Here is a 12482-nt window from a genome sequence, read left to right on the forward strand (position 1 = left end):
CCTCCTTTAAAGTCTTAAACCCTCTCAAAACCCCAACATAAGAAATGCATGAAGAAGTTCTTCTTCAACAATCCCAACATTCACTCTCTCACCTCCATTAAACACCTCATAGCTCAAAACCTTCATCCTCAAGCTCTCAAAAACTCTCTTTCTCTCTCCTCTCCTTTCTTCACAGACCAAATCTATGCCCTTTTCGTCAAATCCGGCTATGTCCTCGACACCTTCCTTGCCACCTCTCTTATCACCCATTTCTCAAAATCCGGCGACTTTTCTCGCTCCAATGGCTTCCTTCTCGACGCAGATGGCATCGACACCGTCGCTTTCAACGCTCTGCTTTCTGGGTATGCGCAATTTCATCAATCTTTGTCCTCTTTTGCTTTATACGATAAATTAACATGTTATGGACTTAGGCCAGATAAGTATACTTTGAGTTCATTGATTAAATCATGTGATAATATAGAGAAAATTAGGGTTTCCCATGTAATTTGTATTAAATTTGGGTTTAATTTAAGTGGGTTTGTGGTTAGCGGACTAATTCAAAAGTATGGGAAATGTGGGTTTGTTGAATCAGCTGAGAAGTGTTTTGAGGAGTGTTTGGATTTGGATTCTGTTGTTTGGACTGCCATGATTAATGGGTATGTTTGGAATGGTGAATTTGAGAATGGTAGGGAGATTTTTAGGGCGATGCGAGGGTTAGGGCTGGAATTGAATGAGTTTAATTTGACTGCTGTAGTTGGGGCATTGAGGGAGGTTAGGGATGGTGGGCAGATTCATGGGTTTGCTCTTAAAACTGGGTTAATTTTTGGTGGTTCGCTTCATTTGAGTAATGTGGTGATGAATATGTATTCGAGGTGTGGGCGGAGACTTGATGCTCTTAAGGTGTTCGACGAAATTCCTAATCCGGATGTTGTGTCATGGACTGCTAGGATTGGGGCTTCGTTTGATGGGGGTGAAGCTCTGAAGGCTTTTAAATTTATGAGGTTGAATAATGTGGATGTGAATGAGCTTACTGTTGTTAATGTATTATCAACAATTGAGGACCCTAGGCTGTTGATTGCTGGGAGGCAAGTTCACTCACTTTGCCACAAGGCTGGGTATTTGACAATTTTATCGGTTGGAAATGCTCTTATTTCCATGTACGGGAAGTGTAGAGTGATGGATGATGCTAGGCTTATTTTCGATGAATTGGCTTTCCGTGATTCAATATCTTGGAATTCTTTGATTGGGGGGTATTCTGAGAATGGATCACTCAGTCTAGTGCTACGCGTATTCCATCAAATGCGTGATCTTGGTGTTCTACCTGATCAGTACACTCTTGCTAGTATTCTTGGAGCAGTTACAAGCCCTCATTTTGCTGATCTTGTGTTGCAAATCCATTCCCACATCATAAAATCTGGATTTTTGTCTGATGATTCAATGGTTTCTTGCTTGATATCTTCATATGGTAAATGCTCTTGCCTGGACCATGCAAAGAGGGTATTATCTGCGACACAAGAGGTTAATGTTGGGCATCTCCAAGTATTGACTGCTGCTGCGGTCACTGCAGGTTGCCCTGCTGCTGCCATGGAATGCTTCAAAACTGCAATGAGCTTGTGGTCTGATATGGATGGTACTACTATAAGTATAGTATTTAAAGCTTGTAGTTCTTTGACAAATCTTGGACAAGGAAAGGCTATTCATTGCCTGGCTTTGAAAGCTGGGCTTGGAAGTGATAGGTTTGTTGAGACTGCTGTTATTAATTTTTACTGCAAGTGTGGCAGCATTGCTGATGCACAAAACATATTTATGGATATATCTAGTCATAACCTGGCTGCATGGAATGCTATGATTACGGGATTTGCTCAGCATGGTTGTTACGATGAAGTCCTTTCCCTGTTTGAAAGAATGACTGAATTAGGTATCATGCCTGATGAGATAACATATCTTGGCATTCTTCAGTCATGCTGTCATGCTGGGTTTGTGAACGAAGCTAACATTCATCTTGATTCCATGTTCGAGCTTCATGGATTGGTCCCGTGTCTAGAACACTATGCTACTATGATTGACTTACTAGGCCGTGTTGGCCTTGTAAAAGAAGCAAAGCTAGTCATTGACAAAATGCCCATAAGCCCTGATGCTCAAGTGTGGCAGAGTCTGCTGTCAGCATGCCATAATTCTGGTAATCTGGATGTTGGAAAAGTTGCAGCGACGGAACTTCTAAAGTTGCAGCCTGAAAATGATTCTGCATACATTCTTCTGTCAAATCTTTATGCCAGAGCACATGATTGGGATGCTGTGAGAAGACTCAGAAGGGAAATGAAAGATAATTTCATATACAAGGAACCTGGTTATAGTTGGATCGAAGCTGGAGGATTTGTGTACCACTTTCTGGCTGAGGATACTTCTCATCCGGAGAATGAAAACATCTACTTTAATTTACAAAGTATTGCCCAGCAAATGCTTCCTCTATCAGAAGTGACCGAAGATTTCTGTCTGTGAGGATGGTTGGTGACTTGTCAAGGATTTGAGGGTATACTATTGTTCTGTATATAATTTATACTTGTGAAATCTACGAAGTGCCCTTAAGGTGCAGAGTAGTCGATTACATTCATTGTTTTGAAACATTGATCTTGATTATGCTAATGGGAAAAAAGAATAGTATACTCCGAATCAGGCTAGTATGGCATGAACAATTCCTGTATTATTTGGTGCTTGACTTCTCCCACTCAAGGCTCTCCCATCCCCTCCCCCTTTCCTCCATTTCTCGTCTTTGTTTCAATGATTCTTGAAATTCTGAGCTAGTCATGGATATCACATGAAAGTATTTATTGCTGCTTGAAAGTCAATGAAACAGGGATATTTGCTTGACTCTATAATATATCATTGATAAATCTTGTACTTCGATAATTCTTTGGTTTTCATATGGGGTTTTGGAAACAACCATTCTGGCACTAGTTAGAGAAGTGATGCTTACTAGTGAAGCTCTTTAAACTCTGCCAGAAGTATAAATATTGATTATTGTTTGTTAATGTTTGGTCTATGTATATACTCTGCTCACACAAGTAAGGCTTACTCTTGGGCAGCCATAGTATTTTGTATTGATAGCTTGGGTTTTGTTATTTGCTAATCCAGTGAGGATAAACCGAATTACCAATTGATTGAAACAACAACTATTGTACTAGTGTAATACATACTTCTTTTTCTCTCTTTTAACGAAGTGTCTTGGTGATTGGGCCACTGGGATTCTATCACTTGTCAATACTACGCCATTCTGTTAACCCAGTGCCTCCAACAAGGTTCATTCTTATTTAATGCTAATCTGTCCTTTCTTTTCTCAATGCATTAAGGTTGCTTGATTTGGTTGCTCAGTTAGCCTGTAAAACCACTTTCAATATATGGTACAGATTAAACAGGTACGTCGGGGGAAGAGGACAGGAGAATAACTTAGTGCAGTACATAAATACAGAGTAACAATCAATGAATGTTCTGGGCAGCATGCATCAAGATTTAATATTAGAAAGTACGGAGTAGTTAGTACATGGCCTACATACATAAATTACTAGCTATACCTAATTACTTCTACATTCTACAGGACTGATAATATTGTCACTGGGAAGCTCAAGCAGCTTTGAGGACCACATTTTAGAATTTTTTACTTTTGTTTTATTACTATTAATATTTTTTTTTGTAAGTTTCAGACATGGACGAGTTAACCTTAGAAGAAGACAAGACCTTGATGGTAAAATAATTCTTTTCTGCATCTTAGCTGTCATTCAGATTAATCATACGTAGTATATGAGGTTCTCCCAAAAGGATAAGATTGTCATCTTGCCCTATCATAGATATGTTTCTACTTTCTAACTCATTTTTGGCCATAATTACTATGCTGCTTTCCATTTTCCATGTGAATACTAGTAACAGGGACACTAGAAATGGTGGAGTTATTTTTTGGCAGGGACAATTTACTTTTGATACTTTATATTCTCAGTTGATTTTTATGTACTAGAAGCTACTAGGTTTTGATCAAATACTGATGTTGATTGGATGAAATGCTTAATGTTGATACGTAAAACATGATTAGGACTTTCATCTAAACATACATGGTCTTTGAAATTATTCTTGTCAGTCCTTTAACCAAATTGAGTTCTAGTGTAATCAACCCATGGTTCGATATGGCACCAAATAGGCAAATATGAGAAATGTATTGGCTTAGAGTAAGAATCAGCTTCTTGAATATATTCTGTGTTATGCTTTTCCATGAAGGAATGTTGTTCATAAGCCATTCGAAAAGATAATTAAATTAAAGGCATTGTGGCATTTGAAATTTACCATTGTTATAGAAATACTTTGATTACTTAATTCACTTTGCCCCTCAAGGACATGAAAATTCATCAGGCATCATATTAGTCATATTTATATTCTTTTGCTCTAACATTGCTCATTATCTCAAGTGCAAGCAAATGATCATCATGGTGGATGTTCTGATGTGCATTTGCCCAGCTCTAAAAATAAAAAAAAAAAAAAAAAGAAAAATGCAATTTGCATCGAACTCTAAAAAAATCAAATTTGCACTGAGCTCAGTACAACTGTGTCATTAATTTTGTTGTCAACTTTGGTTTGGTCTACTGATATGTATATTAGATGGTTGGCATGGTTCAAAAACTAAAGTGGTGCACAAAGAAAAAAAAAAAAGCAACACAGTAAATTAAATTGAATAATTGATAGATTAAGTAATGAATCTCCTATTTGAAGAAATAGTTTCTGTTACATGGTCAAGGATGACATATATGTATAACTAGTGATAGTATGATACCATTTAATTTCCTTTTTCTCTCACTCTTCTAAATTGTGATGATGGTTTTTATAGGAGTGTGAGGATGCTTTGGAAAGAACTTGTAGAATGGAGTGGAAAGCTTTTGCTGCTATGATTGCCTTTATATGGCCTCTCCTTTGCAGAGGCTTTCTTCCACGGAATCTTTCAGCAATGACTGCTAATGTTGAAGTGCCATTGATCTTGTTGCTCATTATATAGAGTTTGAGGTGATTGATCTTTACTTTTAAACCCTTTTGTGTTTTATCCCTCTGATGTGAAGATGGTGCTGCTTTAGCCTTGGTCCTTGGGGGCGCTTATATTTATATATACATATATATATATATATATAAATCTTAATGGCTGGATAAGTTGTAGATTTTGCTGATTAAGTATGGGAGCAGAAGCAATGTAAAAACACTGAAATTTCATGTTGGTGTTGGTTAGGGAGCATGTCAGCTAAGATATCTGGATTTGCAACAAATATTTTTGCCACCTGACTAATGAATATTGTTGAGATGATTTTCTTAGAAATTTCTAATTGAGGTACATTCATGTACAATGATTATGGAAGCTTCTTGTGAGTCCACTATTTTTTTTTTTTTTTTTTGGTTTCATATATTTCACAGGCAAGATCTGTCTTATTACATTATATTAATACTATTTCACTTCCATAGTTATGCTTCTTTATATTAAATAATCTTCTGTATGTCTAATAAAGTGCTATGGGGCATATTACAAAGGAGACCATTGGTATTTAGGTATTATAAGCCATTGTAACTTTGCTTAATATTTGTCTGTGTCTACCTTTGCAAGCACTACAGATCTAGTGTTTGCTGTATTTGTACACACACTGTTTTTTCAACTAATGGGAGCGTGTTATACTGGATTTACTTCTGTTAGTAACTTTGGGGAATGATGTTTGTTTGTTCTGTGATAAATTGCTTATATTCAGATCACATGTTTAACTCTATAGGCGAACCTGTAATGTGGGATTTGGGCAAATAAACTGTTGAGGTTAAGCCCTTAATCATGCATTACTTTCATGAGAAGCTTTCCTGTATTTGATTTACATAAGTTCCTTTATTCTTCTATATTTGCATCTCTAGCAAACATCCTCTCTACATAAATGGGTGATGTGACTTTATTTACTTATTAGAATTTTTTGGAGACGTGGAGATCTGAAGTGAGCTAGAAACCTTTGCAGGTACAGAATATGCTGTTTTTCTGATCATGTCACTTGGGATTTCATCTTGAATCTTGGTAATGGATGCATAATCATACACAAAATCACGAGAAAACAGAGAAATCTGGTTTTAGAGTATTATCACACTGTCGCTGATAAGTTAAATTTTTTTTCCAACTTTTCATTTGGAGCCAATGAAAATAAATAAAATTTTATTGCATCTGATATCAGCTAGTCTTCAGCTTTTCAAAGGGATTGCATTAGTCCAATAATCCAGCTAATTAATCGTTTGAATGTTATATACGCAGTCTTGAGTGTGCTAATGCAGTAATGTTACTGTCTCATTGCACTTCCAAGTTCACAAAGTAAATTTTAACTGTCACTTGAAAAGGCTGATAATGGATTGAACAGTTATATATTTTAGACCTCTTTTATTATGTCATGATAACCGATGATAATCTGTGAATTATTTTAATAACAAACAAGTAGTCTGATCTTTTTAGTGGCTCCTCACACAACTCCACTCCTAAGTTGGGTGTGCTACCTGGTCGCATGTAATTAGAACATATGACATAAAATTCCACATTGCAGACTTCCCCTTGAGATGGGCCTGTTTGACTTTTTTTTGCTAAATTTAATTGTCAAAAGAGGGTTTCATGCTATAAAAGAGAAAATTTATCTGTACCACAAATATTAACAAATTCATGAGTGTCATATTTCTTAAGTTAATTGCAGATACATACTTACATGGTTTAGAAATACAAACATGAATAATTAATAAATGCTACTATTTCACTCTTTCCTATACTCTTGCTCATGTTTGCTGATTGGCTCCAGTTCAAGAGGCTTTGGACAACACATGTAGAATGGATTGGAAAGCTTTAGCTGCTATGACCGCCTTGATTTGCCCTCTCCTCGGTAAAGGCCGTCTTCCATCGAAATTTTCAGCAACAGCAGAGACAGATGATGTATCAGTAATGCTCATGATTGAAATTATCAGGTAATTTAACTTTCTGTGTTCTATCTTTTTGACTTCTTGACTTTTATATGAGAAGATGTTACTGCCTTAGTATTGGCTTCATGAGCTTATATATAGCATTTATAGAACTCATAGTGGATTGTAAGTTTGGAATTCCGCTTGTTAAGATGGAAGCATAGAAGTTTCAAAAATCTGTTGGTTAGGGAGCATGCCAGCTATAGTATTCTGTCTGCAACAAAATTTATGTTGAATTATAAGACATCTGAATCTTGTGCATGATTATTGACACTGAATGTATGCCTACATTTTTTTTTGGATATTTTGGACGTATATGCAGTCATCTACCTAATTTTTTGTGATGTGTCAAAGAAACTTCTTATGGATGCTGCCTTTTGTTTTTAGTATCCCTTCTTGGTTCATGGAAGCACCACATGTCAAAGGTTAGATCTTTGTTTTTCTTGACCGATATTAATTAATGTTAATATTTCATCCTAGGCTCCCATCAAAGTAATGCTGCTTAGTATTAAAATTCTACTAAGCATCTCAGTAGGATGCTACTTCTAGGAATTTATTAGCTGGGAACATGTGGGAAGGGTTGATACTCAACAGACAGTGTGTTGACTAATTTCAATCTGTCCACGCATGAAGACAAATCAGTAAAATTGCTTATTATGTTTTAATCTGACAATCCGACATAATATATAATTAATTAACACTAATATATTTATACATTATGTTTCAATGTGATGGAATATATCATCTAAGGTAGTCCATATTGTGTATGTGTTATAATGAATATGTCTGATTGAAATCTAACTTTTATAAATTCACCGATCCAAACATTGTATGTGGTTCACTGGTTCATACAAATGTGGAGGTCTTATGCTACCACAGTCTTGATTAGTGGCTTATCGCTTGTGTATTACAGTAATACCCCTTCTATTCGTATACAGCAGGCCACTTTAAATTTTGTCCCGAATATTGGGCCACTTTTATACTTTCTCCGTTTTCTTTTATTTGCAACACACCCTCGTGGCATGCTCTTTGAGATAGATACTTAATAAGATAAACAGACAAATTAATCAATATACTCTATACACGTAATACCTAACCCTTCCCTATTTCTGATGTGAAAATTATTTTGATAAAAGCGTTCGTTTACCTACTCTAATCACCTCCTAAAAAAGCGTGCCGTGAGAATGTATTGGAAATAAAAGAAAATAGGAAAAGTATAATGTTAACATGTGCTTTTCTGTGATACTACCTTTTTTTTTTTTTTTTTTTTTTTTTTTTTTTTTTTTTTTTTTTTTGGGCTGAAGTTACAATGGAATTAACTTCTGAATGTAAGAAGCTTGTGGTGAAGCAGTGGTAGTATCACTGCTTCCCACAGACTCAACTGTGAATTCTACTTATGTGATCCTCCTCCTTCCCTGCCTGAGATAGGCGGGCAAGGCTGATTTACCTATTAAATAGGATAAAAACAAAATTTAAAACTCTTACACAAATCTGTCAAACAGAAAATTTACATACCCTTTGAAATTCCATTATATGGATGCTTATTCAATTATATGTACTGGATTTGTATATGCTACTATCACTCCAATGAACTAAACAGAAAATGTGGTTTCAACTATGTATATGCTACTATCACTCCATTGAACTAAACAGAAAATGTGGTTTCAACTATGAACCTGCATTGTAGTCATTAACCCGTACATTATCTTGTGTAGAATGCATTTTGGTTTGCAAGTGCAAGATTATGAGTCATATTATACTTCATAGATAGCTTATTTCCTGTTTAGAAAGTATTTTTTCTTAGGTTACACAAACTAACAAATGTATGTAAGATTGCATTATGCATTGATAAACGTTTGCTGTCAAATATTCTTGATAATCGTGATTATTCCAGTACTAGCTTCTTATGCACATGAACATATGAACCCTTGCGCTTATACTCAGTATTTCGTAACTTTGAAAACTTCTGTCTCATAATAGAAGCTTTTATTTATTATATTCTCCTGACAGTTTAAGGTTTTGTACATAAAATTACATATCCAAAACTGATACTTACTGAATATCAACAACCTACTAAGTGCTAAATAATGGGTCAAACTTGAACCATGTTATCAAGGAATTAGAAAAATGATGCTCTGAATCAAGGATCATTGCATATTCCTTTTGTTTATACCTGCTTAGCAAGTAGTCTATGTAGAGCTAAATGTGATCATGGTGATAACTGTTATGATGCAGGTCTGAAGTCTAATTTTCCAGGCTATAGCAAAGATTATAACTGAGTTGGTCTATGCTGAGAAACGAGCAGATTGCATTTGATAATTACATGATATAGTGACCATTACAATGAAAAAGAAACTAAACTCTCTTTTTTTTTTTTTGCAGAAAATGTTCTTATACGTAACAGTGATATCTTACCGTTGATGTATGGTATGGATAGCCATACTTGTGGGCAAATTACAAGACTCAGCTTCAGGGGATATGATATAGTGGTAAGATCTGTTTTCTCTTTAATAACAAAAGTCTTCATTCTTAAAATATTTCTCATGAACATAGATGATGATTTGGTAAGATCAATCAGCAACAGGGGAAGCATTGTCTGTAAACGTTGTTCTTGGAGCTTATTACTTGTGGCTAGGAAGCCTGCTATGAATAAATTCTATTGCTGTTACTCTGGGATCATTTACACTGGTCATCTGATGTGTTTAACATAGATATGATCACTACAAATATGAATCAAAATGACATTAGTTCTTGAATGTACTATGCTTCACAATAGCCTAATAATTGATTGTTTGCTCCAGGTTATAGCTGTATGAAATTTGTGTTCAAAATATCTGATAATTTCTAACTCTGTAGTCTGTAACATGTTTTTCTTTGCATGTACCATTGGTGTGATAGAACATTATACTATTAAAGCTGTGTTCTTGTTGTTTACTTGTTTGGAAGTCTCACATTGTCCTAAGTTTCATAATCGTTCATGATTATTTATTTTGTCTCTGCTGTCATCTCTCTCACACTTAATTGAATTAAGTTTGTGTGTTGTTGGGGGGGGGGGGGGGGGGGGGGGGGGGGGGGGTATGGTTAGGACTCTTAGGAGGCTATCCCAAATTCTGAATCCGATGCTATGTTAGGAAGTGTAAAAATGTTTTAGTAATTTGGAAAGAATACACGTGATTATTATTTTCAAATAAAGCGTTTATTACATGCCTACATTACACTTGATTCAGTCCAAAAAAAAAACTACTGGCAAATGCTCTGGTTTGCCTGTATTTCAGAATCAAAACTACTCACAATGAGTATTACCTATGACCCTGAATACCTATTTAGTTCAATTCACCAAAGGGGAGATCAACTTAGGATCAACCCACATGGTTGTTTTGGAGGTATTAAGCAACAGCAGTGAAGTTGAAGTTGGAGCAATGAGTCCGAATTCCGCTGAGTGGGCCACCGAAGCCCAATACTGACTTGGCTAGGTCAAATTTCATTGGTATATCCTGCATTTGGTATAGCCCAATGTTGATATTAGCTCTGTACTCAATCCCACCATTCACAAATGCTAGGCATAACACTCCAGGTTTGGCCTCTACCATAGAGTTCAGGCCAAATATGGACCAAACTGCATCCTGACCCTCTAGCTCGAGGTCGATGCTGGGAACTCCAGGGCCCAACCGAGTTGAAGTGAAATATTTCGACTCGTAGCAAAGCCCAAATGGTGCTATTGGCTTCACCTGTGGCACCTTAGAGAGCTGCTTAGCAAAAAATGAAGTAATGGCCTTGAAAGTGGATCCCTCTAAAATGGTGTAAGGTAATAGGGTGTTGAATGTGGTTCCGCCTCCAGAACCTGTATCGTTTACTGATAGCAGAGTAGTGTTGAGGCCAGGAACTGGCTTTTGGTTGATTTTAATGTTCTTGACATGAATGTAATACTCATCAAACGGGCTAAAAGTTAACGGTGTGTATTTGAGACTCTTTGATACGTCGATTCCTGGAAGGAAACTGTAAGGCCCATCTGACCCAAAGAAAATGACCCCATCACCAGAGGTTGTAGATGGTATGCACATAGTGAAAATGGGCTTAATCCCAAGTCTAGACGTAAGCACGTTTTGCAGCGCGATTGGAGCATGGGCCAGTCCGGCTACACCCTGTACACCTTTGGGTAAGCGCAGTTCAACCAGGGCTGATGGTGCGCAGGTGAAGAGGTAGTCAGGTATACGGACCAATGGACCGGGGTTTTTTCCATTGGTTGAACTGAAAGCGATGACATCTTGAGCTAGCTCACCAATAGTACTTTGGTGGGACACTGGATTCTCCAGTAAGTACCCGCATGTATTAGTATGACAAAATGGTCTAGCTCCTTGGCAATTAGTAAAACAATAGCTAGTATGAGCTGATTTACATTGGGCTGATTTACACTTAGGCTGACTAAAAGTCGTCGAGTTGTAATTGGACTCGCAATTAGCCCATACATGGCGGGTGTTGAGGTCTACAACATAGCCGACTGGGATGAGGGGTGTCCTTCCATAGATGTTCGCTACTAAGAGTTTAGTAGCGGCATCTTGGCGTATTGGTAAAACTAGAGCTTTTGGCTTTGGGGATGAAGCAGAAGCTTGGCTAAAAAGGATGTTGGAAGTGAGAGAAGTTAATGTGAAAAAGAGGAGAGCTAAGTGAGCCATTGAATTTGATTGTTTACGAGTAAGATGAAAGATAAGTGTAGTGAATGAACTATATATATAAAATGTTTTTGGTACGCGTTAAATTATTTTATATTCCCATCATATTATTTATATACCTTAAAAACAACATTCAAAGATAAACTTATATAAGGTGTGGATTTCATGTCAATTTTGAAGACTATTTTATCTTATTTGTAGTATTATTAAGGCCAGTTATGGGTGGTGAGTGGTTTGCTTTTGCAAGTGGAAAGTGCTTAAGTGCTATTTGATATTATGATTATTGTAAACGCGTTAGATCCAAAATGTTTGACTTATTGTATTATTTGTAACATTGTTTTCTGTTCTATTATACAGATATAGTAATATACTATGATCTGAATTCTGAATTTTATCAAGTATTGTGATCTTGAGTAGCGTAATACACGTGCAGAGGAGGTGGAATATACGGTATTATCACTGTATTCAAAATTGGCAACGTGCATGAAAGAGCTGGAGCATTGCCTGAAGGCATCACCGGATCGGCTTTGGGTTACAATGATACTCCGTAGTTGGTTTTTGAGTTGGATAAAATATTGACATGACTATTTGGGGCTTTTTTATGACTACTTTGAGGTGTGTAATACTTTATGTTTTGAGCTATTTCGTACGAGGAATATTAAGACTCTAGTACTTTTACCGTACTTGGAAAAAATGTCATAATATATGTTAGTATTTTATTATACTTTACACTAGTTTTGTGCCCCGTGCGATGTCAGGGTTGTTTATTGAATTTTTAGATAAAACTTTTCATTTAAAATATATGTTATTTGAATATTCAATTCATGAATTAATAATCATTTG

At 36.3% G+C, this 12482-nt stretch overlaps 1 protein-coding gene and 1 pseudogene across 1 annotated transcript; one reads left to right on the plus strand and one right to left on the minus strand.

Annotated features, from left to right (window-relative positions):
• On the plus strand, nt 1-2901 carry LOC145569154 (putative pentatricopeptide repeat-containing protein At3g25970). The gene has a single exon (XM_081628516.1). The coding sequence runs from the start codon at nt 49-51 to the stop codon at nt 2476-2478; it is 2430 nt and encodes an 809-aa protein (XP_081484642.1). The 5' UTR covers nt 1-48; the 3' UTR covers nt 2479-2901.
• A 7195-nt stretch (nt 2902-10096) lies between these two features.
• LOC145569155 (gamma conglutin 1 pseudogene) lies at nt 10097-11706 on the minus strand (annotated as a pseudogene).
• Between the last annotated feature and the right edge of the window lie 776 nt (nt 11707-12482).

The sequence above is a fragment of the Chenopodium album genome, chromosome 11, assembly GCF_948465745.1.
Source record: "Chenopodium album chromosome 11, dcCheAlbu1.1, whole genome shotgun sequence".
Classification (NCBI taxonomy): domain Eukaryota; kingdom Viridiplantae; phylum Streptophyta; class Magnoliopsida; order Caryophyllales; family Amaranthaceae; genus Chenopodium; species Chenopodium album.

Coding starts and splice junctions, on each gene's coding strand:
- LOC145569154 (XM_081628516.1), top strand. CDS start 49: ATGAAGAAGTTCTTCTTCAACAATCCCAACATTCACTCTCTCACCTCC.